We start from the raw sequence: 27,769 nt of genomic DNA on the forward strand, positions 1-27,769 counted from the left end.
TCTCTTTAGTCCCCATCTCCACTGTCTTGTTCTTTCCTGGCTTCTAAAAACCAAGCAAACAAAACCCTTTAGAATTAAAATAGTTTTGCTTTAGCCAGAGCAAATCTGGCTATGTCTGATAGCACCAGGAAGAAACCAGAGCCAGCTCCCACTGGTCCAGTCTAGGGGCGAGGCTCTGTTCATGGGATTCCTTCTCCCCTTTTCAGGACACTTGGCATTCTGCACTACAGGAGGAACTGGCATAGAAATACATCAAGCTGGGCTGGAGAGATGGTTCTGAGGTTAAGAGCCGTGGCTCCTCTTCCAGAGGTCTTGAATTCAATTCCCAATAACCACATGATGTGGCTCACAACCATCCATCCCTAATGAGATCAGGTGCCCTCCTGCATACAGGCAGACCACTGTATACAAATATATATATATATATATATATATATATATATATAGCCCTCCTGCATACAGGCAGACCACTGTATACAAATATATATATTTGTATATATATATACATAATAATATATATTATTTAATATTAATATTAATATTATAATAATAATATTAATAATTATTAATATTAATAATATTAATTATAATAATATATAATATAATATATAATATAATAATATATAATATAATAATATTAATATTAATAATAATAATAATAAATATATTATTTAATATATATATTAAAAGAAATATATCAAGCCAGGGCATGGCTGTCCCTGGGGATCCTAAGGAAGAAGAGCTCAAGCCCCCCATTCTCTACATCCCAACACCTTACAAAAGTCGCTGGTGTGGCAGCTATTGGAGAGGTGAAGTCTAGTGAGGAAGGATTTGTTGGGCCCAGAAGATGGTCTTGTGGTGTTATGTTTAGGTATATGATAATAGTGGTAGTGATGGTGGTGATGGTGGTGGTGTTGGTGGTGATGATGGTGATAGTGATGATAGTGGTGGTGGTGCCGGTGGTGGTGGTGACAACGGTGACGGTGGTATTGGTGGTGGAGCTGCTGTGATGGTGATGTCAATGGTTGATGACAGGTAGTAAGGGAGATTCTACTAACCACCGCTTCCTCTGCTACTAATTAAGTATTCATTGTGTTTTACATCCTTTATGTTTAATCTATGTCTGTCCAGTAGGCAGGTTTTACTTCCACTGAACACATGAAAATGAGCCTCAGAGAAGTTAAGGACTCCATAAATCACCAGGGTGAAGGAAGCCGTGGAGGTTCACTCCATAACTTGGACCAGTATGATGGCTGGCACTTGAAAGTATTTATGACCGAAACAAATGCTTCCGTTTCAGTGAAACCATGGTTGTGTGCTGCTGTCCTGGGAGGAAGGGCCGAGCTACCAAGCAAGGCAGAGAACTATGACCCACGGGGTCCACACCAGCTGGCATCCTAGGCACAGAAGGCTATAACGAGCTACCTGGGGTAAAGGATTGGCCTTGTCTTGTTAGCTGCCAGACGGACTTGCTGTGTCAGAAATGTGAGCAGAGACACGGCCTCTCCAATGCACCTTAGGACAGAAGAGAGGCTTCAGGGGCTGCCGCACCCCATCCAGTCAGCTGACTCTCCTCAACTGACAGCCGGCCAGCTGAGCACCTTCAGCGCCCATCAGCTGAGTGGCCTGCGCTTCACAGCCAGAGCCCGGAGCCACAGGCCAGAGACAGGAAGTATCGGCTGCTAATGGAAGCCACTCGAGGAGCTGCAGCAGGCAGGAAACACCATTGCCTCTTCCACGGAGAGTCTCAGCTTGGGGGGCTGTAGGGTGAGCTGGGTCAGGGCTGGATCTCAGGTCTTGGTCAGAATCCCAGAAGCCACTATGAACTGCTAGCCTGTCATGGTTTAGTCTATTCATAACTATGCGGTTGCTCGGCAACAGGGATCCATTCTGAAAAATCCATCATTAGTGATTTATTATTGTTCAAGCATCATGTGCTAAACTCACATAAACTGAGGTGATGACATCATCACGGGGTGACATAATCTGTGACCGTAGTTGTATATGCAGCCTGTGACTGCCGCAGCATTAACATGCCAATGTATCACGGTGTGGCTTTTCACCAACTGGTCCTTATGGCCTGAGAGTTCTTGCTATGCCATTTCCCTACAATTAGCACACACAGAGTCTTACTGTGCACACATGACCTTATATGTACATACACAGCTTTATATATACATACACAGCCTTACATGCACGCACAGGGTCTTACATATCCACACATGGCCTTATAGATACAGACATGGCCTTACATGTACACACATAGCCTTATGTGTACACACACAGTCTTACATGTACACACACAGTCTTACATATGCACACACACAGCCTTATACGTACACACCAGTTCTACATGTTTAAACACATTTATGATGGACAGGGTGGAGATAAAATATAAACTCCAGAGTCTTCTTACTTTGCAAATAATTTTCTCCCAGGGTACAACTTCAGGAATGTTCAACCAGACTAAAGATTTAGAAGAATCTTGCTTGGACAAGCTCACATGCATTTTCCATCCACTAGTAATTATTAAGTGGAAAACTGATCTTCCCATTCCCCAAACAAAGGGTGTCCACTGTGATCTGTCTCATCAGCCCCTCTTGACACTGAGGTCTGAGGAAGGCAGCACTGGCCCCTTTCCACTGTGAATTCAAGTTTTCCCTCACCACTGCATGCTCTGAGCTCCACACTGGGGTGTGGAGAACATGGAAGACTCTCAGGGACATACAAGAAACCTTCTTTATAGAAACTTAACACTAGTGGGAGAGGTCAATTGTGTCGCAAAGCCAGGCAGGTGGCTTACTTATTCATGATATTCATTCCCAGGTCGGTCACCTGCCTCCCCGGGAGGAACCTGCCAAGTCCATCACCCCACATCGCACAGCTTCTAGCTAGGCTCAGTGCATGATGCTTGGGATGCAGGCAGTTCCTCACCTACCTCGTCCCTCGCGTGTTCATGGATGCTGGCTTGGCTGGCACTGAGAAACTTCCCGAAGCTTCAGACAGATAACCAAGTGCCTCATGGGTGACCTGGTTCCAGAACTATTGCCCTGGTGTCTCTGCCCATCCTAATTGCTACAGCTTTGGCGAACTTCAGCAAATGGCAGGTGAAAGGTTGTTGTTGGTTATAAGATCCACACTACAGTCAGCTGACTCGGGGAGAAAGGAATCAAGGTACCACATGAAGGGCTGAAAGCCTCTCTACTCTCTCCTCAGGAAATCCCAGCCTCAGTGAGAAGCCAGGACTAAAAAGGCAGCCTGCCTTGGAATGGGCTGTGGGAATACATCAGTCATTCAAGCAGGCAGCAAGAAACACTAAGCACGGGGCCACCAAAGGGCCTCAGCTGCTCTGTTCTGCTCTGTGGAGCAAGCTCACCTCCCTTCCTCGTCTGCCACTTGCTTCCTAGGGCTGAGGAAAATGCTCAGATAGTTAACTCCAGGCACCAGGAGCCGATGGAGTAAGGACAACATCAGTAAAGAGAAAAACGAGCAGCAACTGACATACATCCCAGTCCCTGAGGTGTCTTTCCCAGCAGGGAGAAGCATCTAAAGACAAGAGCGGAAAACAGCGAGTTTGCAAATAAACCAAACAAGGACTGAGAGCACAGCATTTGTCTCGTGATACTCAATTGCCACGGAGATTATTAGTATCTGTACTAATAACAGATACTAATAGCCATTGATTCCCCACAGGGGGTCCCTACACTGCAATCTGTAAACACAGTCGGGGGAGAAGTCTGGTAGAGTGAGATAGGAAAAGCCTGCCTTACCGAAGTCTGCCTTTTACAAAGAGATGGAGACGGGGACCCTCTTGTAGAAAACGGAACTGTAAAGAAGCATTTCTTGCCGACATGAAAGAACTGTCCAGGTTTGAATATCGTCATCCTTAAAGCATCGCACCCATGTCTATTACTTTTTGACTTTGTCACCTCAAGTAGCTGCCAGCTGACATCAGTGCTGCCAGAGCAGGATGTGTCTGGCTCGGTATTTAGTTAAGGCTGCAAAAATGCTGAGCTCTGTGTCTAGAATAAGATATGTAGGAGGTGGGAAAGTGCATTTGGGGAAGCATAAAGGGGAACAATGGGGACTTTTATAATCATTATGATGTATTTCTTAAAATACTATGTATTTCTTAAAAGTCAAAAATAGGAACCAATAATAAAGGTATTCATGTAAGCCTGGTAGGAAAAACTCTGTTAAACAGTAAATAAAGACGGCTTGAGCTATTCAGGGCCGCCTGAGCGCAATCCACTTGGTGGTCGGAATTCCTCCTTGTGCCGATGCCCCTTTCCTGTCTCAGAACCTGAACCCACAGCTAAGGCTAGACCTCGGCAAAAAGGAAAGAGATCTGATCAACATTACAATACATATGAACCTTGAAGATATTAAATAGAACAAGTTAGGATCTTTAAATTGTTCAATTCAGAGTTACAGAAAGTAGAGTGGCTAGCAGGTTGGAAAGGAGTATGTGGCTTCGATACAGGGTGTCAAATGAAAGATTCAGCATTTTGGAAGTGCTTAATCCCAGAAATAAATAGAGGGGTTAGCATTCTGGGTGACAGGCCCTGTGGAGGCCCTGAATGACAGGGCAGGACCAAGCAGGAATTGTGGATGAATCTCTTCCCTTTCCCTCAGTTCAGTCTCAAAAGTGCAAATGGGTCAGCGAGATGGCTCAGGGGGTGAAAGGTCTTCTTCCTTAGACTGAGTTCAGCAGTTCAACAACCTGAGCTCAATCCCTGGAACACACACACACACACACACACACACACACACACACACACACCCCACAAACACACAAGGACAGGAGAATCATCTGGAAGTTTCAGGCCTTCTAGCCTGGAGTAAATAGCTTGGCAGGAACAAAAGAGACTCTGCCTCAACAGGGCAGAAGGAGAGAACAGATTCTATAAAGTTGTCCCCTGACCTCCATGCAAATGACGTGGCAAATATGCACCCACAGTCTCAGTCTCAGTCTCTCTCTCTCTCTCTCTCTCTCTCTCTCTCTCTCTCTCACACACACACACACACACACACACACACAAAATAATAAAATAGTAACAATATGCTTCAAATAAACCACTGTGGCATTACACAGAGTTAGGGATTAGCAGGAAATGAGAAGATTAGCAACAGCATCTCAGACCTCAGTATTGTGAGGATATATCAGAGATTTGGAGTCAGCTGCTTGAGTTTATGGGAAAGGGAAGCAGATGATAGATTCTACTGTTAATTTTTTTAGACTTATTTAATTTTATGTGGCTGACTGCTTTGCCACATGTGTGTGCATGTACCACTCACATGAGTATGGTACAGGGAAGTCAGAAGACAAGGCTGGAACTCCTGGAACTGGTTACAAAGTTAGAAAGTTATAAACATGGGCACAGTGATGCCAGGCTCTCAGGAAAGGCTACATTGTAGCAAATGCACACTCATTTATAGAACTTTAATACAAAATGAAAATAAAAAGCTAAAGCATGCAGTTGCACATCTACAAACAGGTAATAACACGTAGAATACGAACCTACCAAAGGATTGTTGGCAAAGAGATAAGAAGACAGAGTACCCAAGAAACTCCCAGGAAAATAAACTTCCAGTAGTGAATAAATAGAAGAAAAGACTCCTGGCTCATACACAGAAAATAAACATGACTGTAGTAATGAAATAAGAAATTAGACAGGTGTAGAGGGATTGCTGCTCTTGGAGTGTCCTGGCTGCTTCCCAGCACCCACATCAGCAGCTCACAGCCTCCTGTAAACCCAGTTCAGGGGATCTGATGCTGTCCTCTGGCCCCCGTGGTACTGCATACGTGGTGTACAAACACATACAGAGGCATACACACACATACATACATACACGTTAAATAATTAGACTTTAAAAATGAAATTAGACTTACTGGATTGGATCAGAGAATGAATAGCAACACTTAGCTTGGGCAAGAACATAAATAAGAAGCTATTCCTCCTTTTTTAAGACGTTTATGAACAACTCTCCAAATTAGAAATGAACACACACTTTGGGAGTGGTAGATCTCCAATCAAGGATGCATCCTTCCAACATACTTCACAACTCCATATACATGGGCATTCACATAACACCATCCATGTCTGTCATGGTAAGAAACCAAACCAAACCAAACAACAAAACCCTAAAAAAGCAATGTGAATGTCTAGGAAGAAAGATGTGGCTACATAAGTCACAGTAGACCACAGAAGAGGCCACTGAGTGTGGCTTCATAAACCACAGCACAGCCACAGGAGGATGCTGAGATGGCAAATAGATGTACAAGGTCCCCCTGTGCTGAAATAAAAAATACCCCAAATGCGGTAAGTGATGACGTTGCAACATAAAATATACAGGAGGAGAGCACAATGCATCCTTCTGTTTGAAAGGAAGAGTTGGGAAATAAATTTGAGTTTATAATCTGCAAAGTAATTGATTTTCTTCTTTTTATCCATTATCCATCATTATTACTAGTTCTTAAAATATTTATCAAAAATAAGATAAAATGTAGTGTAAGAATAAACAGATGTTCGGAATCAAAATTTAAGTTCTATTTTTCCTATAGTTCTACAGCAAATATACACTGACTTCTAATAATAATATATACCCTATTTTATATTATTATTATTATTTTTAAAGATTTATTTATTATGTATACAACATTCTTTCCATGTATGCTTGCATGCCAGAAGAGGGCACCAGATCTCATTATAGATGACTGGGAACCACAATGTGGTTGCTGGGAATTGAACTCAGGACCTCTGGAAGAGCAATCAGTGCTCTTAACCTCTGAGCCATCTCTCCAGCCCTATTATTATTATTATTTTGATACTGGGAGCTGAGCCCATGACCACAGGCATCCTAAGTATCGAGTTTTATTCCAGTATGCCAGGCCTTTTTTTACATCTTAAAAAAATTTATTTATTGTTATAGTTTGTGTATGGGTGTTTTGTCTGTATTTGCATGACATACACGCAGTTCCTTCGGTGGCCAGAAGAGGGAACCCGATCCTCTGAAACAGGCGTCACAGAAGGCTGTTTAATTGCAGTGTTAAGTGCTGGAGACTGAAACCAAGTCCTCTGAGAGAACAAGTGCTATTAGCTGCCGAGGCGTCTCTCTAGTTTCTTTACATCTTTCTAAAATTATTATTTTTACATTTCGAAGTCAGGCCCTCAGTAAGTTGCCCAGGATGGCCTGGAATTGGAACTGTTTCTGCCTTAGCCTTCCGGGCAGCTGGGATTACATTTCTACAGCATCCGACCAGGCTAAAATGCTATTATAAATAGTTAAAATTCTGAACATACTTTCCCAGAACCATGCAAAGTGTGGTTGCTTGTTTCATGTTACATTAGCTTTGAAGGATTTCCAGCGCCATCCAGCTGTCTGTTTTTGTATAAGAATACCAATGTTAGGGGTTTAAGAGACAGCTTGGGACGTGCTTTGGAATTCTGGTCACTGTGGCTCCACTCACTCTCAACATGTCGCTGCTGTCATCATTATTGTTGCTGTTGCTGGGCCTGAACCCAATGGCCTCACCGTGACTCAGCTATACCAGCGCAGCCAGTGGATCAAAGGGCAGAAGGTTATGGTCCTTCTGAGGCTGGGGACTGCACTTATTGATTCATCCACCCACCTGTCTATCTGCCGACACGGTCCTCCCTCCTCCCAGCCCCTCCTTATTCTTGAGGCAGTGGTCCCCGAGAAATAGCCCTTGTCTACCGTGTCTACTTTCTAATAACGGAGACAGAAAGTAAGAATTTGACAAACAGGCACCAAGCCAGAAACAAAGGAAACAGATCGCAGGCACAGTGCCTTTCAGCCTGTGCGTTGGGAAGGATCTCGAACTCACTTGCTCCTGACAAGGAAGTTTGTAACAAGATTCAACAAATTCCAAATAAACCTGAAACAGATTCGGGGTCATCGTTATTTATATATATTTCTTCCCCTTTGAAGTGAGTTTTCAAAATACCCCGTGTTTACGGATGAAGCCCGGGAAGGTTTCCCCTCCACCTACAAAGCATTCCCTTACGGATATGGAAGCAGGAGAGGTAGAGGCTGGAACCATGTCTGCTCACCAGTCAGAATTTACCCCAGCCCACTGGGTTGGGCGGACATCTCTGGGCTCCCCTGAGTTAAAAGTGTGACAAAAATCTAGTTCCTCCAACAGATGCGCCTCTGACAGGTTGGCGTACAAACTGATCTCCCACCACCAAGCAACTTCCCAGCAGCCGAGCACACACAAGCCCTGAGCATACCTGTGGCTTATCCTTCGCTACAGGTAACAAGACCCGGGTATACAGAGGTTTAAACAAAAGCTTGGGGAGGGGCTGGGGGATAAGAGGGGGGAGAGGGAGAAGGGGTGGGAGGAGGAATTGTGGTTGGTATGCAAAATGAATTTTAAAAGATGATTAAATGAGATTTCAGATAAGAAATAAGTTAGATCCTGTGACACAGATTTCCGACAAATAACAGAAATTCATGAAGAAAAATAACCCCTGAAATCGCATCTAATATAAACTGTAGACCAATGGTCTTGATCGGGGCTCTGCCTGTCCTGAGAGATCTGCCAAGCTCCAGGCAGCTCTGAGCAATACATGAGTCAACGCTCAGGAGTAGGGAAGCCAGGAGCAAAGAGCAGTCAGGCAGTTATTCTGTGGATTATCAGGAGGGGTGAGGTGCTGGAGGTTAGCAGTGTGGGTCACCTGTGCATGACTGAGTGAGTGAGCGACGAGGTGTGGGGCTTGGCCGCTCTAAGGATGGTGCTGCCATCATGGGAGGGGACGAGCCATGGGTGGGAATAGTTCCGGAGCAGGAAGGAAAGGCACTCAGGCTGGGCACAGTCAGTGTGTGTGGAGAAGCCAGGAAAGCCGTGGGCTGGAGGGAGTCATTTGAGCTGCAGGCAGGAGCGACCATGCCCTCAGAGGCGGACAGTTTGACTAGATCTACAGTCGTCCCCAAATTACAGCCCTTTAGAATGGAAAAAGAATGCGAGTCAGTGATTCTCAACCTGTCGGTCACGACCCTTTGGGAGGCGACCGACCCTTTCACAGGGGTCACCTAAGACCATCAGCTACTATTTATAGTAAAGTTTATAACGAGCAGAATTACAGTTATGAAGTAATAACGGAAACCATTTTATGGTTGGGGGTTCCCACAACACACGGAACCTTATTAAAGTGTTGCAGCGTTAGGAAGGCTGAGAACCACTGTTGTATATATTAGGATTTAATAAGTTAAAGATCTCGAGATGAACTCCCATCCTAGGTTCATGGTGAATTTGTGTCCGATGGTTAGTAGCCATTAAGAAAACAACAGAGTGAAGTTTTTAGTCGCCTGCAGACTAAACCTAACCCTAGCGAAGACAGGGTTGGGGGTGGGCAGGGCTTACTGAACCCTGCCTCAAACCAGGAAGAGCCAAGAGTCACCAGAAGCTTAAGAGCTAAGGCAAGGTTTCCCCCTAGGGCTGGAGAGCAAGCCAGGCCTTTTTGATACCTTTATTACAGACATTTAACTCTGGTGTAAGCAGAGGCTAAATTCCCATGATTAAAAGCCTAGTACAATGGCTCCATAGGATCATGGGGGGAAGATGAATAAAGGGAAAATGAATGTAGAAAGCTGGAGGCTTGAATTCTGGAGCATCGCATATTGAAATGCTTGGGATATGGCAGTGAGGCAAGCTCGAGATCAGAATACCGTGCCCCAGAAAAGGAGAAGGGGGAGAGGGAGCCTTTGCTCTTGTTGTGGCTGGTGGACCACCCAGGAAGAGGATGAGGTGTGTTTAGTGTCCTGGATGACCTAAGAGCTCCTTTGGCTGGGGGTGGTGGTGGCTTCGGGGAGGAAGCAGGAAGGAAGGAAGTGAAAGAGGTGGGTACAGATATGAGTGCCATTTGCTGTAAGGCCAGAAGAAGGCCTGAGGCAGAAGGGGCTGGAGAGGAACAGGGAGAGGGAGGTCACAAGGACTAAGGACAAAACGAATGTTGAACTTCCCGGACTCTCAACACCTTGAGAGACTAGGGCTCAATGAGAAACAGTGTATCAAGGCAGGCAGGCAGAGGCTGCATGAGGGGCACTCAGGGAAAGGTCCAGTCTGGTGGTCCACTGAGAACCGGGACCAAGTGGGCAGTGTGTAGGTGAAGGAGAAACACTGTCGCCCAGGACTTCATGAACCGGTTGGAACATGGACACCACAGATGGGTGGCCCTGAATCAGGAGTGTGAAAAGACAGCTGTCACATCAGTCCTGGGCATAGCTGTTAGGTTAAGGGTCAAAGAGGCGAAGAGCTGGCTTTGTACATGGTTAGGAAGGATTTTACCAAGAAGGGGTGACCGAGGGGTGTGTGCAACACCGGAAAGCGGAGACTGTGAGGATGCATGATGAAGTGTGGGGGCTGGAAGGACCGGAGTGATGTCAAAGTTACATTAAAGCAATAGAGACAGCAGGACCAAGTCCAGTGGAGGCACATCACTGCACAGAATGGCTAAAGGAAGAGACAAGACAGAATCCTGGAGGGCAGGAAGTCAAGAAACAGGCCTGAGTTTGAAGATGAGGCCTGCTGGGAACAATGGGAGGTGTGTTTGGAGCCAGCTAGGGAGCCAGAGTTCAGTGTCATCGTGAGGGAAGCATCCAGGGACCCCAGGATGACTACATGAAACAGAGGCTAACCGTGTGGGCTCCAAGGGAGTTGAGGGTCAAGGGATGAGGCAGAGGGTCTACAGTCAAGAGGATCGCACGCCGTAGGAATGTACCAGGAAAGTTCGGGCTAAGAAACACTAGGTCAGTAGACACATCTTAAAGGAACAAGGACTTTACAGCATGGCCCAGGAAAGGGTTAAAAACACTTGGAGAAGCAGCTGGACTTTTTTCTACCAGCTACAAATCCTAAGTTTGCAAAGAAGGGTGCCCTCACCATGTAAACTCTAGAGTCAAGGTGAGCTCCTTGCCAAGGGGCGGCCCAGAAAGGCTCCGACTTCCCGAGGGATAAACTTGTTCTGCTGTGCCCCTACGCACCCCACCCCACGCTCCAGTTTCAAAGGGGACATTTATAATCTCTTGCTTTTCCTGGTGTTCTTAATGCCACACGGAATGTGCGGCAAAGCCATCCTTTGTTTTCTCTGGCAGCGCGGGTCCTCAGGTTCCCCTTCCTTCTCACTTTTGTTTTCACCCACCAGTCAAGTTTTGTGCAGGTAAATAAGCACCCAGAAGAGAGAGGAGAAAAGCGTTGTTCACGCCTGAGACCCGGACAGCCTTCAAGGTGACACACATTCTTTCAGTCACTGGTTCAGCGCTGTGTGAAGCCAGTGAAATGATTCGGCAAGTGTTGGCTCAGCACCCGCTGTCTTTGAGGCGCTGTGGCTGCACCCTGATGATCCAAACATAAACAAGCAGTCACTGAAACAGTAACTGCACATGCTATGGGGAAGAAGCGCTCAGAGGCGACTGCAGAGACCCACGGAGCAGGCATGGTTTAAGGAGAAATGGCTTCGGTGGGAGAACACACATTGGCAACAAGAGTGTGGCTGCGAGACAAAGGACAGGCGCTCCCAGGAAGTAAATTTAGGAAAGGCGCTGACATAGATAAGCGCTTCTGAGCTCAGCACCGAGGAAGGAGGGTGGGGTCGACCGCTGAAACTCCGTCTGGTGGGAACACACTGAGGGAAGTGACCAGGGATGAAAGCCATCCACGTGGTGAGACGCATACAGCAGTCAGATTTAGAAAGATGGATAAAAAGAGTAATAGGAAGGCATAGCCAAGGGTCACAGAGGGGCAACGGTGAGATGCAATAGTGGGGGGGCACGAATGGCAACATTGAGCTGCAATGGTGAGAGCTTTGTTTCGGCTGAGAAAGAAGGAAGCTTCTGGAAGTGCTTCAGGTTTTGCAACAACATGAGTGGACTCAATGCACAATGGTTCATGTGTGTCTGATGTGTATGGGGGCAAGGGATGAACATATGCAGAGGGCAGAGGGCAAGCTCAGGGGTCAGTCATTGCCTTCCACTTTCCTAGAGACCTGGTCTCTCCTGATTTTTGCATGACTGCTGGAAGCCCAGGGACTTTTTGTCTTCACCCCAGTTTTATTTGGGCTCAGAGGATGTAAACTCAGTCTTCTCACTTATGTGGCAAGTGATTTACAAACCAAGAGTTCCTATTCTACCACCATCTTTAAAATCCAAGAATAAAAGAAGAGAGAGAGAGGAAGGGAGAAAGTGGAGGAGAGGGGGAAGAAAGGAGAAAACTGGAGTTGGCCTGCCTGCTCAGTGAAACTTGGGAAGAAGGAAGTTGAGGAGACAGGAGAAAAAAGAACTGGGAGCCAGCTCCCTGTCTGCAATTCATGGGTGGAAGCCAATTTTTAGGTCAACTTGACACAGGCCAGAGTCATTTACAAAGAGAGAACCTGAACTGAAGAAGTGTCCTCATCAGATTAGCCTGTGGAGCAATTTTGAAATTAGTGATTAATGGGGTGGTGCCACCCCTGGGTTGGTGGTCCTGGGCTCTATAAGAAAACAGGCTGAGCAAGCCATGAGGAGCAAGTCAGTAGGCAGCTCCCTCCATGGCCTCTGCATCAGCTCCTGTCCCCAGGTTCCTGGATGTAGAAGCCCCAGGACTAATGAGGTCATTCATGGAGAGGAGTTGAGGCTTGGCACTATGTAGCAGGGTCAGAGTCCCTGAAGAGAATCCAGGAGAGGTAATGCTGTAGGTGTAGCCTAGTTGCAGTGAAGACCCCAAAATTTTAGAGATGCTAATACCATGGGATAGCCACCAATGACACCAGCAGATGTAGTACCATGAGATAGCCACCAATGACAGCAGCAGATGTAGTACTGTGAGATAGCCACCAATGACAGCAGCAGATGTAGTACCATGAGATAGCCACCAATGACGGCAGCAGATGTAGTACCATGAGATAGCCACCAATGACAGTAGCAGATGTAGTACCGTGAGATAGCCACCAATGACGGCAGCAGATGTAGTACCGTGAGATAGCCACCAATGACAGCAGCAGATGTAGTACCATGAGATAGCCACCAATGACGGCAGCAGATGTAGTACCATGAGATAGCCACCAATGACGGCAGCAGATGTAGTACCATGAGATAGCCACCAATGATGGCAGCAGATGTAGTACTGTGAGATAGCCACCAGTGACAACAGCAGATGTAGTACCGTGAGATAGCCACCAATGACAGCAGCAGATGTAGTACTGTGAGATAGCCACCAATGACAGCAGCAGATGTAGTACCGTGAGATAGCCACCAATGAGGGCAGCAGATGTAGTACTGTGAGATAGCCACCAATGACAGCAGCAGATGTAGTACCGTGAGATAGCCACCAATGACAGCAGCAGATGTAGTACCATGAGATAGCCACCAATGATGGCAGCAGATGTAGTACTGTGAGATAGCCACCATGACGGCAGCAGATGTAGTACCGTGAGATAGCCACCAATGACGGCAGCAGATGTAGTACCATGAGATAGCCACCAATGACGGCAGCAGATGTAGTACTGTGAGATAGCCACCAATGACAGCAGCAGATGTAGTACCGTGAGATAGCCACCAATGACAGCAGCAGTTGTAGTACTGTGAGATAGCCACCAATGACAACAACAGATGTAGTACCGTGGGATAGCCACCAATGACAACAGCAGATGTAGTACCGTGAGATAGCCACCAGTGACAACAGCAGATGTAGTACCGTGGGATAGCCACCAATGACAGCAGCAGATGTAGTACCGTGAGATAGCCACCAATGACAGCAGCAGCTGAGGTGTACAGGAAAGCAGGCCAAGTGAGCCATGGGGACTAAGCCAGGAAGCAACCAATGTTCCTCCATGGCCTCTGCTTCAGTTTCTACTCCAGGTTCCTGCCCTGACTTCCCTCAGTGATGGAGACGGGAACTATACTTAGGAATATAAGATGAGATAAACCCTTTGCTCCCGGGTTGCTCTTGTTGTTTATGGTGTTTTATCACAGCAAGAGAAACCCTAACTAAGACAATCTGACGGGTACCCTGTTGTTTAATGCTTTCTTAACACACACACAATTATAGTTATTTGTAGGTATAATGTGATTATTCACTATACATATGCAATGCGTACTGACCAAATCAGGCTGGTCAGCACACTAACCACCTCGAATAGTTGAAGACCAATGTTGTAAGTTCTCAAATGTGCGAACTGGTATGATCTCACGGGTAGAGCGTGGTACGGAGGCTGTAGAGGACGGGAAGGGTAGAAGGCATGGGGAGAGAAGGAAATAGGTTGTGGTGTCTCTAGCTTTCTTGTTCAGGTGCTGTGGGGCAGACTGTTGCCTCAGAAATGGCAGTGGAGTCCAGAAGAAAATTCCCAGTGGGAAATGCAGAACTAAGGAACATCTCCTCATCTCCATACACCACACACACCCCAAAGAAATCCAAGGGAATGTGTTCCAGGCACAAGATAGCTTCAGGATAAACCTGTAAGTCAAATGGCCCTTACACTGGTGGGAAGGCCATTTTCAGTGACTCCACTTCCCTGTAATCTGTCAAACCTTGAGGTCTGCAGGGCTCTTTGCACAAATGCCATGGTGCGCATGTTCTGAGGTGAAGGAAGAAAGTTTCTCTACAGAAACCAACATTTTATTTTTAAGATCAATAACCAAAATGTCTCTCCCCATGTAATCTTATTTCCATTTTTACCTTCCCAAGAAAGACTTAAAAAACAAACCTACTTTAAAAATGAATAAAGACTATACAGTTCCCTCTGTGTGCAAATGGAAAATGAGTTCTTTCCCTGGAAATTGGTATGGGGAGGGGCGTGGCCTGTGAAGAGCCAAGAGGGAGAAAAGGAAGAAGGGAAAGTCATCAGGAAAGGGCAGAAAAGGGGGGAGGCAAGAGCAGGGGAAGCAAACAGTCAAGTGTGGCTTTCCCCAAACCAGTGCCCCGAGAGGGGGCTAGCAGAGTTCTCCACAAATGCTCTTGTCCCAAAATGCATCGTACGTTTCTTTGTTCTCAGTAGATTGACCTCCATGTTTAGCTGGCTCCGTGGCCTTGCCTTCTCTACAAAGGATGCCACGGTCTTGTGTACCCAGGTACCCTTTCCACCTGCTTGCTCAGCAGCATCCCTGGGATTCTGCCCAGGCCTATCCTTAGTCTCTTCACACTTCAATGTATCCAGAGTGCAACCTCCCAGACCTCTTCAGTTCTGGCCGTCTTCCCAGTCCCAGATCCCACAGCAAAGTAATTGAAACCTAGGATGCCCGTAGCTGGTGCTCATAGGATACCAGCCCTGCTTCCCACTCCAGTGCCTGTGATGCCAGTCCCTTAGCTATTCAGTGGAGACGACTGGCCATGTTTGTCGTGTGTGCTTCCCCAGACTCTGGCTCTCCCTGTGTTACCCAGTCAGTTTTCTAGTTCTATAATAAAACACCAGAGGCAAGGCCATTTTAAAGAAATGAAAGCCTACTTAGCTCACAGCCTAATGCTGGCTCCGGCAAGGGCTCCTGCCCTTGCTTGAACAGGAACTGTCCCTTACGAAGTCATGTTGTGGGCTTAGTCTCCAGCTGAGAGACTACAGAGGTGCTACTGAGGGGTGAATGGACCATGAGGTTTGATTGATCGATTAACCCACTTGTGAATTGACTGTTTTTCTCACAGCACTAGGGATGGAGCCCAATACTTGGTAGGCAAATGTACCGCCATTGAGCCGCGTTCCCAGCCCTGAATTCACAATGGACATGGCAGCATTATTGGAAGGTGAGAGGACCTGGCTAGACGTCACAGGGGATATCTTTGAAGGACACACTCTGGACCCTTCCTCTTTATCTATCGCTCTCTGCTTTGTGGCGAGCATTCAGTAAGCAAGTTTGCTCTGACAGGCCTTTTGGCACCATGGTGATTTCCCTCACCACAGGCCCACAGCAGTGGAGAAAGCTGACCATGTATGGAAACATCTGGAATCATGAGCCAAAGTAACAGCTTTCCTTCTTTTCTCTTTTTAAGTGATCTTTCAGGTACTAGTCACAGTAGTAAGATGGAAACCAGAGGGTAGGGAGTGGGCCAGTCTTGTGATTCCCCAAGAAAGGCCACGCCTTAACGTGCTCATGGCCTTCAATATCACCAAACCCATTCACACTCACTACACATGGGCCTTCAGGGGCCACACTCAAGTCATGGCCGAACCCTGGACCTCCTTTCTAATCACTTTTGTAGACAACATGTCAAGGCCAGATTTGGCAGTGCATTCCCCGTCAATTCCTATCACAGCAGAGCTGTGCCAAGCAGCCTGCCATGGTTTCATGCCTCGGGAGCTTGTGCTGTTGTGTCGTCACCAGGAACCCGCCCAACTGAGCACTTTAGTTGTGTCCAGACAGAGGGGTCTGAGGTCTCCCTGACCAAAGTGCTTCTCGGTTTTAGAGGAGATAGTGAGGAGGGAGGCAGCTGCTTCAGAGCGAAGCCTTTAAAGATGTCTTCTGGGGGTGAAAGGCGAACCCTCCATTCCCTTCCCACCCTGTCTTTCCGTACACAGATGTAAAGCAAAACAGAACAGCCAGCCCTCCTGCCCCCTGGGCTCCAGCCTCCCCCCAGCCAGCCCTCCTGCCCACTGGGTTCGGCCTCTCCTTCCATAGTACTCTGAAAGCAACATTACGTGCTTAATCAGAAAGCTCTGGGCACACTCCTGGTGCTGAACCCATCCTCATCCATTACTCATCTGCCTCCTACACTTAGCCATTAGGAATGTGCCTTGCTCATCTTATCCCCAGGAAGGTGCCAGGCGGTGCTCCCCGCATGCTATGAAAGAGAGGAGAGATGGAGCCGTGTGGAGAAGGTAAAGAGAACACAGGTAGAGCCTAAGAAAGGCTTTCCCAGGGTGGACAATGCTGCTTCTTTCAAAGTGTAGTGAATGTAACATCCGGTAATGACCCTAGTCCACCCCATTTAAGTCTAGCCTAGCAGGACACCATGACAAATTCCCAAAGGGGAAGCTGGTGTGTGACTTACGGTAACACAAGCCAGAAACTGTCACCCCCGGACAGAACAGTATCAGGACTGGAGGCTGATCTGACTCACAGGTTCTCTCTGGTGCTGGGAAGCTTTCTAGGCAGGGCCAACCAAGAACAAAGCATTCGTAAGAGCACACACCTTAACCCCAGCAGCCAGCAGCTGGATGCAGGAAAGTTCGAGGCCAGCTGAGGCTGAAGAGCGAGGCTCCTCCAACCGAACTCCTCTGCCTTGTCTGCAGCCTGTGCCCACACTCCCTCTGCCTAACGTGCTACTCCCCACTCCCCCCCCCCCCCGAAAACAAAACAACAAAACCCCCAAAGTTCCTGTTTCATGCTATTTTTAACTGACAGTTAAGTGTTTTTCTATTTGTTTTCCTGGAAGAAGACTGCATATTATCTAGTTTTGCAATTCCGACACCGGCCACAGTTTCAGTTGTCCATTTCGTAAGTTTTCATGACCCCAAGGGCTGCCCCAGGCTTAAAACGAGTTTTGAATGAAACTCATTATTCAAAACGGATAGAGAGAAATGGGGTTAAACGATAGTCAAATGTATGGGATGAATTCTGGTGTTCTAAAGTCCAGGAGGGTGGCAACAGTTACCAGTAACTTACTGTGCATCTCGACATACACTGAATGTTCCCTGAGATGGCTGAGCCCGTCAGGGTGCCAACCTTGATGATTTGAGTTTGACGGTAGGACCCCACTGATGGAAGGAGAGAAGGGACTCCTGCAGATGGTCTCCTGATCTGCACACGGATGCATGTGCACAAACATGTACACAGGATCAAAATGGATCCATTTTGTAAAGTCACACTGAACTGGGGACAGCAGCACATGCCCTATAACCCCAGGACTCTCAAGGCAGAGGCAGAAGGATGGTGAGTTGGAGGTCAACCTGGGCTACACAGCAAGACCCTGTCTCAAACATAACAGACAAAAATAATCACACTGCACATTATAAATATGTATGATTATTTTTATCAATTAAAATGTTTTTAATGTCTGAATATGGTTACTAAAATAATGCTACGTATTTATGTCCCTTTGTTTAGAACATCAAAATCATTAATTATAACAGAAGGACAATTCATGCAGTCTCGGCAGAAAAGGCTTTTCTGCGTCATGGAATGTTAGGGATGAGACTGTGGGACATCTAACTTGGGTGTGTCTGTTGCCTTTAGGGAGCGACACTTTTCAGGGAAGCGTATTTCCTGGCTCTTAGGTCAATGTTTTCTGGACCACTGATGCTATGTCTGGACCACTGCCGTTTAAAAAATGCAGCAGTGTTTCCTCTGTTTCACAGGATGATGCAAGCACCAGTTGTGTAGGCCACTGTGATTGGGGAAGTCATGGTTTCCAGGCAACCACTTCCTAAGGATGCACACTGAGCAGCTTGTCCTGATCAACCCGGCTCCTTTATCTACAGCAACATTCCGATCACAATATTCTTTTGGAACCCATCAATTCCCACTTCATTGCTGGTCTTTCCCACTCTTGTGCTATCAAGAGGACCTGAAAGTACAAAGGTTGCAACAGAGAGGCACCCCTGAGAGTTTCCAGGAAAGAGGAAAGACTAAGAAAGCAACAGTGAATGTGGCTTTCTAGAAGATGCAGAAGCCAAGGCAGTTGCTGGAGGCTTCTACTTGCCACCGAGCTGGATCCTATGTGTCAGTGCCTCTTTCTCTATTGAAATAAACTGAGGTGGGTGGCAATCAGGCTCCAGATTGTGCTGAAGGGCTGGCTGCTGCGTCACTTGGTGGTATAACGCTTGCCTTGCATGCACTGGTCTGGGGTTTAATCCCCAGTGCTGGATAGTTTTAAATTTGAAATAAGGCTTTGAACATAAAGTAGTTCCTTTATTACGGGTTCTTAACTCTCCTTGCATAGTGGTGATTCCAATCACAAATATTTTCTTGCTACTTCCTACCTGTGACTTTGCTATTGTTACGAAGAGTCTTGTAAACACCTTTGTTTTCTGATGGTCCTAGGTGACCCCCATGAAAGGGCCACTCACTTCCAAAGGGCTCTTGGCCCACAGGTTGAGAACCACTGCTCTCTTAGGCTACGATGGAAGCCATGGTGATGGTGGAGGGAAAGGCTGGCTAGCAGTCACGAGCTGGGAAAGGGAAGGGCTGCTTCTCTTCAGTCCCTCCTGCAGACAGAGCCAAGAGATATCTGATATCATACTGCATCTGATGATTCTGTCAAATATTTAGACACTTCCTGAGGACATTTCCATCCTGGTCCTTTCAGCCTATTTATCACAATAGGACTGATCAGTCTCCTAGGTATTGAACGAAGTTGATAAATACTTAGATTTAGGGGCTGGAGAGATGGCTCAGAGGTTAAGAGCATTGCCTGCTCTTCAAAAGGTCCTGAGTTCAATTCCCAGCAACCACATGGTGGCTCACAACCATCTGTAATGGGGTCTGGTGCCCTCTTCTGGCCTGCAGCATACACACAGGCAGAATATTGTATACATAATAAATAAATAAATATTTAAAAAAATACTTAGATTTAGCCCTTTCTTCAGTTTAATAATTTCAACTTAAATTGTGACTTCAAATTTAATACCAATGGAGAAATACATCTTGAGGGTAATTGCCACACAATGCAAAGATTTAGTCAGGGGTGGTGGTGCATATACGCAATCTTAGCACGAGGGAGGCAGAGGCAAGAGGATCAGGAGTTCAGGCCCAGACTCAGAGGAAAGAAAGATGTATGCTGTCAATAAAGGAGAATGGAAAGATGGAAGGAGTTAAAGAAATCCTTAACTCAGCAGCAAGGCAAAGATCTGCCAAGGATGTAAAATGCCCATTGTGGTAGGCCGGGTACAAGGCTGTGGCAGGATGACAATGGTCCCCAAATGACACTGGTCACCAAATGACAAGGCACTACAGATGGAAGAGCCAAGTATCTGTAGTCAGAAGACAGACCAGGACTCAGGCCGAGCAATTCTACCTGAAAGTTCACATTTACTCACTCATTTGCGAAACATATTCAAAACAATATAAATCATCAAAGTGGTTGGGCTCTCATTGGGTAAGGGATGTGCTTCATCAACTAGAAGTTGCTAAAACAAACATTAATTGCTGCCATGATCCCATGATCATGACGAACTGGCGTTTGCAGCTTTGCTCTGAGATAATTTATTGTCTCATTTCAGGTAAAGTTGGCCCCTCAGAGACGTTGCTGCCAAGTAGCAATAAATGCTTTATTTCCCTGGGTCAGAAAGATAACGTGATTTATTCAATCACCGTACGGTCCTTCTGAATTCTGCACTTAATTTTCTTCTCAGTTTTCCAAGCCTGTGATTCCACCTCTGATTCTGTCCCAGGGTGTTGCCGACTAATTTCAACCTCTTTTCCTGCCAAGCATGTTTCTGGGTGTAATCGGAACACCTGAGGAAAAAGTGTTCTGCTTACAAATGCCACTCTCCTCTGATCATAGCGGAGCACAGAACTACTTCAGTAAGTACAAGGAGAGAAGCTGTGAGGAAGTGATCTCTTGTCAAAGTTTCTTCACCTTCACCCAGTGAGCAAGAGCACATGGGCTGAGGGGATGGCTGAGGAGCACGGGTTACATTTGGGTCCCATGAGACTTTTCAGAGCTTTCCGGAGACAGAAAGTGATGAAATCAGCTCTCACGTGAACTGGGAGGTGGCCAAGTGCACCAGGGGTTTCCTGTCTCAACTGGACACCCAGGGAAGGAGGGGAGGAGAAGGTAGAGAGGAAGTAGGGCACGGGGAAGTCCCGACTCTGCCCCTCATACTTTTCCTTGCTCTTCTGAGGCTATGATTGCTAGCAGACCCATCTCCAGTCCCAATAGCCAATCTCTACTGTTTACTGTCATGGTATCCACGGTGACCACTCATGCTCTCCATTCTAGACCATATATGACAATGATAATGGGACAGAGTGGCCATCAACGTATTGTACACCCTACTAACTGGTCAGGTTAGGGCTCAAATACCAAGTGGACTCATCTAATTTTCACCCCAAGAAACAAGCTGGGGAAAAGATAGAGGGTGTGGGGGTGGATTATCTGAGGATCTGACCACCAGCTGTCAGCTCGGATCAGTTTTATTAAATAGTCAGTGGCTCATGTGATTCACCACAGAGAACGGACAAAGTTAGCGGCAGGTGAGAAAACGACTTTCCAGGAAAGAGGAGGCAGCACACGGGGCAATGCCACCATACACAGAACCCAGAGCATCACAGTGGTATTGGGAGGCTTGTAGAGGTCAGTGTGCGAGGGGTGTGATTTCAGACTTCTGTCAGGGGTGAGCCCACCACCTCCGTTACAGCTGGAAAAGTCACAAGCAAACAGAATGAATAATAAAGGCAGGAAGGATGACAGGTACCCTCACAAATGCAGCCCGGGGTTGGGTGAGACTGTGTCTTGAACAAATATGAACTCAAAAGAAGCTAGGGCTCAGTTACAATGGAAACACATTTGTCTGGGGCTGTAGCTGAGTGACAGATACAAGCATCGTATGTACAAGGAAGGCCTGGGGTTCAATCTATGAAGGATTGAAGGGAGAGAGGGAGAGGAGGGAGGGAAGATGAAAGGAAGGATGGACAGATGGATGGATGGAAAGGAGAAGGGAAGAATGGAAGGGAGGGAGGAAGGATGGAAGGGAGGGAGGGAGGAAGGATGGAAGGGAGGGAGGAGGGATGGAAGGAAGGGAAGAAGGATAGGAGGGAGGGAGGGAGGAAGGATGGAAGGGAGAGAGGAGGAATGGAAGGGAGGGAGGAGGGATGGAAGGGAGGGAGGAGGGATGGAAGGGAGGGAGGAAGGATGGAAGGGAGGGAGGAAGGATGGAAGGGAGGGAGGAGGGATGGAAGGGAGGGAGGAGGAATGGAAGGGAGGGAGGAAGGATGGAAGGGAGGGAGGAAGGGAGTATGGAAGGGAGGGAGGAAGGGAGGGAAGAAGGGAGGATGGAAGGGAGGAGGGGAGGATGGAAGGATAGAGTCTGTGCTAAGCCTGCATTCTTAGGCTATCCCTGGCGGCTGCTGACCGTGACATTCTCATTGACAACAGCTTTCACATTTGCCCTGAAGATTCAGCAGTTTGACCCAGGATCATTCACCAGGATTCTCTGGGACACAGAGATAAGAGCTCATCCAGCACAAGCTGGAAGGAACAGTGGTGGCATCTCGATTGCTTCTAGCCTCTCCAGTCACCAAGGGGACTCGGGCTAGTTCCAGTGAAGTCGCCTAAACCTGTCTGGTACCTAGTTGCACAGCCACAGTTAGAGCAGGTCCTGTGGACATCATGTCGGCAAGCTACAAAGTCTTATTTATAAGTAAGAAAAAAGTTACCCTCTGTGGTAGCCTCAGGCGCCCAGACTTGACCTCAGAAATTTCCACTACAGCAAGATAATGTTTTACCAAATAAGACGTCCAAAATCAAATAAGGATGCCTATGCAAAAAGAGAAAGACAGCCTTTGGATCCAGCATATACCCACCATGTGTAATGTCTGAGTTAAAGAGCTATGTGCGCAGTCTGAGCCTCAGGCAGGTTGAAGAGCAAGCCTGTGCAGCCCTCGGGCCCCGTGTGGGCCTTTCCTGGGCTCCTCTCATCTCTGGCCTAGCTGGAAAGCCCACATCCACTAGAGCAGAGGCCTCGTTATCTGAGTTTCGTGTGATCCACACTTATCACACTTCTGCTTTCTCTACTTCCTGTTCTGCTAGCTTTGTGGGGTCCACAGCTGCACCCAGCCACGCGGCTTTTACTGCAGGGCGGTAGGCTTCATACTATGATGGTGAGTGCGTGGAGCCCTGCAGGGGCACCCAGAGCCAGGGCCAGGACTGGGATATAAGGACGGCTAAAAGGCAGAGCTCCTGGCTCCTTTCCCTCACCGCTTCTCCGCCATGGCTGTCACTGTTCTATCAGAGGCTGATGGTGCAGATCACAGTCAGATTCCCTCCTCAGGTGATGAGCTGAGGTCCTCTCGGACTGTCACTAGAGCAACAGGGACTGTCCTTCTTAAGGTGTTCTCAGCTCCTTCCTACAGCTCTTAAGCATCTGTCATTGGACCGTCTCCCCACTCCATACTGTGGACTGCACCACGTGTAGCCTTTCCAGCCTGAGCCTCCAATGGTCAATACTGAAGAGCAAAGTAAGCAAAGTGCCAGACATGACTAGCCGATCCAAGAAACGCAGAACAAGCAAAGTGCCAGACATGACTAACCGATCCAAGGAACGCCAAACAAGCAAAGTGCCAGACATGATTAACCAATCCAAGGAGCTGCACCAGGCATGTTGCTTGGTTTTGGGGTAATTCGCTTTGCTTATAAACACACTTCAGGAAGTTTGTAACTCCAAAATAAATAGTCAACTTTTGGGTTAGTATTCGAAACATTACAAATGAATGGATAGACTCCTAGTGAGACAGTCAGCAGGGAGTGAGACCAGGAAAAGTAGGCAGGCACCCCGGTGTCTCCCCAAGAACACCAACTGGACACACACACACACACACACACACACACACACACACACACACTGGGCTTCTTAATACTTCACCTGTGCTGAAAAGTCAATGAGTTTTGGGAGTAGCACCTTGCCACCTTCGTCACTCTTGAGGAAATCCAGCAAGCTGCCTGCAGACAGAGGAATGACAGACAAGTCAATGCAGCTCAAACACACGAGTAGAGAAATACCAGCCAAGGGCTTGTGGCGGAGCTCGGGCAGAGTGTTTGCCCAGCGTGTTCAAGGCTCTGGGTAGAGTTCTTGCCAGTGCATCAACATCCTGCCGCTGCCTGATCAGCTTGTCTGGGACAGAAAGACAAGAAGTATGCCCTGTCCTCACGGATGGCCTGTCCCTTGCGGGCATCAGGCTAGGCTTGCTCTGTCCTGTTCCAACAAAGGCAGGGGAGCCTGAGGCTCTGGGAGAGCTGATGTGTGAGGGACACAATAGTTTCCTAAGTCCAGTGCTGACAACAGCCTCTCCTACTTCCTTGGGTTTCATATTGGTGAGACTTCCTTTCCCTGAGAACTCCCAGCACCAGGCTCACAGGTAGCCTTGGTGCACTCTCTTAACGCTGGGCCTTTGCAAAGTGGGCACTGTAGCTCTGTAGGAGTTCTTGTGAGGAAGGGGTGTAAGCAAGAGGATATAAGGCAGACAAGTGTGGGGCTTGGCAGATAGGAAACACTGCCCCACATCAGCCATGACACGGAATCCCAGACTGACACTCAGTTCTTCGACACAGAAAGCACTGGGACAGTGGTAGATGCTGAGTGTCCAGTAAGTGCTAGCTACTGTTACACTCCACGCCCGCATTTACGGTTCAAATAGCATTAGTTAATTCCGTAGTATTTCTGACCTCACGAAGCACCTAGCCTTGAATATGGTTTCTCGGTTACAGCAACCAAAGCCGTATAGTTTTATTTATATTTTTAACAATATCCATGAGGCCGGGGACGCAAAAGCAAAGCGCAAAACTGAACACGTCCTCTTCTGAGGAATGCTTTGAGTAACTGCTATTCTGAATAGCAATCATTAACAGAGAGTAAGTTTTAGAAAAATGTAATAGCCATACTTCTAATCTATTGGCTAATGGGACATCCTGTCTACTAGCTCAACGCTAAGTAAGAGTACTCGTCAACTGTGAGTGAAGACCAAGGTGTGATCGCCAGCACTGAAAGCAATCACTCACATTCTGGCTCTGACAACAAACTGTACTCCCTCCGGTTATGCACGACCAAGTGTTGATTTAGGATTGTGGCTCATGTTGATCTGTTCCCTTCATTCATTCTTCCAAAGATTTAAGAAAATGGGGGGGGCACGGTATTTCTACCAGAATGAAGGTAAAGAAAAGACAGATGAGTGAAAGCTATCCTGAAGAAGGCTATCAGAGAGACGGGACCTAGGACCTCTTCAGGGCTTCCACAGAGCGGGGAGTTAAAAACATTAACTAAATCTGTGCCTTCCCCAAGCTCTCCATGTGAGCCACAACCACAGACCCTGTGGATGTCTAACCATAACATTTTAAAATAACACTCAGAAATTTAAATAACGCTAAGTAGAAAAAAGAAGCAGTTGTAGAATCATGACTACTCCTAATTTTAGTAAATAAGAAACATACTGTCCTCTGCCTGTGCTTATGAAAATGCCCTTTCTATTACTTTCTGACTTCCAGTACTAAGCACGCTTCACATTAAGACGGAATGTTCTCTGGATACCTGAACACTTGGCTCTGGGGCCTGCCTCCTTTAGGGGTATGGACTCCGAAGGCTACTCACCCTTGGCCATGAACTCGGTGATGATATAGATGGGCTCCTCTTTGGTGACCACGGCATAGAGCCTCACTAGCTTGTCATGCTGTAAGGTCTTCATGAGGTTGGCCTCTTCCAGGAAGGCCTGCACAGACATGGTTCCCGGCTTGAGGGTCTTTACGGCCACCTTTGTGCTGTTGTTGTAGTAACCTGGGCAGGCAGAAGAAAGCAGAGCGTGTCAAAAGGAGAATTCAAACCCTGCCCTTCCTAAATGAAGAGTAGGGAAGCTCAGGTACAGACTGAGCGGGCCTAAGGACGAACACACTGAGGTGGAAACATGGAGGCAATGACTGGAGCGTATGTGGGCGTTCTTTGTACTCTGTCCACAGAAGTCTAAAATTACTGCAAAATCAAAAGAGTTTTTATAAAACAATAGTTGCGAGCATTCCACATGCATCTTACCACAAGGACTAGTATTTTCTTCCAGTTAATAAAATTTTATTCAAGACAAAATAAACAAGAAAATCAAAACCTTATGATACAAGTAAGAACAAGAGAGAGTGCAAGGGACAGTGTAAAAGAAACTATATCAGCACATGTACGTTAAACCCTCGTTATTGCTAGTGGAACAATTACAGACCATCTCATACAGTGACTAGATAGACTTTTTTGTTTCTTTGTCTGTTTTTGGCTTTTAAGACACTACATAGCCGTGGTTGGCCTCAGACAGGTGTTCTTCCTGCCCCCATCTCCTGTGTGCTGGGACTCGAGTGTGGGTCTCCATGACTGGCTTGCATCATCTTTACAATCAGGAAGAAGTGTAGGACTTATAAAAGCTGTCTATATACTTACTTGGGTCAACTAAATGTTCCCCAAGGTTTTCAAAGACCTGGCCTTGGGTGACAGAGACAGGAAGATTCTCAGAGCTCAGTTACCAGAGAGTCTAGACCAGTTTAAAATGTAGTAATTTCTCCAGTTCAATAAATAATGCAGAGAGCAAATGAAGCTACCCAGTGTCAACATCTGGCCTTCACACACACACACACACACACACACACACACACACACACGCACACACAAAGCGAGGGCGGTGGGGGGGAGAGAAAGAATATTCTCCACGGCTTATACTACTGACAAACCACTATAATTCCTACAAACCAGCTAAGTGGCCTAGCAGTAAAGGCATGGGTGCACATTTCCAAAAGGAGACATTCCAGTGACTCAGATGTACAAAAAGAAACTCAATTGTATTAGTAATCAGAGAAATGCAAAAGAAGCTATGAGGAGAAACCCGCCCTGCTGATCCAAGTCGAAAAGTACAATAGATAAACACTGGTTGGCGGAGGAGGACACACACAGTAGCAGCTCCCTCAGGCCCTTTCCTGCGCTTTTCTTCTGAGCTCCACTGACCATCAGTGGCAAAGCTTTGGGATGACATTCCAAGAGGCCCACGCAGGATGATGACAGTAGCGTCCTTCTGAGTGACCACACAGGCTGTGCTGCACTGAGGCCATGCTGAGGGTACAAGTTCACCGTTCAAGAAAGTACACATTGTATATTTCTATGGACAAGTGAAACTGGGACCCACTCACAGTATTAATAGAGCAAAGATTCATAAATAGTCTTCCCTATATAATCCATAGGGAACCGGCCCACCTACACCATCAATAGGGGACTGATCTAACTATTTCATCCATAGGGTCTGGATCACCTACATCATCGATGGGGTATTCATCCACCTACACCATCTATAGGGGACTGGGCCAGCTACATCATCCATAGGGGACTGGTCCACCTACACCATCCATAGAGGACTGGACCAGTTATACCATCCACAGGACTGGTCCAGCTACACCATCCATTAGGGACTGAACCACCTACATCATCCATAGAGGGCTGGACCAGTTACACCATTCATAGGGGACTGGTTTACCTAAATCATCAATAGTGGACTGGTCCACCTACATCATCCATAGGGGACTGGTCCACCTACATCATCCATAGGGGACTGGTCTACCCAAATAATCCATAGGGGACTGGTCTAACTGTATCATCCATAGGGATTGGATCACCTACATCACCGATAGGGTATTGTCCCACCCACACCATCCATAGGGGACTGGTTCAACTATACCATCCATAGGGGACTGAACCACTTACATCATCCTCAGGGGACTGGTCTACCTATATCATTGATAGGGGACTGACTGGTCCACATACATCATTCATAGGGTGTTTGTTCAGGACCCTGGAGCATACCAAAATTCAAGGATGCCTATCAGGCAAAATGGCACAGCATTTGCATCTAACCTGTGCGTGTTCTCACAGATACTTTTAATCACCTCTAGATAACTTGATACCTAGTAAAATGCAAATGCTAAGGGCATAGTTGTTAGACTGTATTGTTTATGTACAAAGAAAAGAATATGTACCTGTTCAGTGTTAAGTGCAACACCCTGCCCAAATATTTTCCATCCAAGATAGGTTGACTCCACAGACATGGAGGCCCAACTGCACCGTGGGACCCAACAAATCCATTCCTCCTATTCATGCATGCTCGCATCACAGAA

The 27,769-nt window shown here is 46.9% G+C and overlaps 1 protein-coding gene across 4 annotated transcripts in view; it reads right to left on the reverse strand.

Moving 5' to 3' along the window:
• Window positions 1-27,769, reverse strand: part of Lyn (LYN proto-oncogene, Src family tyrosine kinase) — a 111,189-nt gene that overhangs the window by 11,055 nt on the left and 72,365 nt on the right. For all 4 annotated transcript variants that reach the window (XM_048420670.3, XM_048420668.3, XM_048420671.3 and 1 more), the window contains exons 9-10: window positions 25,227-25,409; window positions 23,508-23,584 (exon numbers count right to left, since the gene is read on the reverse strand). In XM_048420670.3, coding sequence (XP_048276627.1) covers window positions 23,508-23,584; window positions 25,227-25,409 — 260 coding nt within the window. The remainder of the gene's footprint in view (window positions 1-23,507; window positions 23,585-25,226; window positions 25,410-27,769) is intronic.

Source organism: Myodes glareolus, chromosome 16 (assembly GCF_982192425.1).
Source record: "Myodes glareolus chromosome 16, mMyoGla1.1, whole genome shotgun sequence".
Lineage (NCBI taxonomy): Eukaryota > Metazoa > Chordata > Mammalia > Rodentia > Cricetidae > Myodes > Myodes glareolus.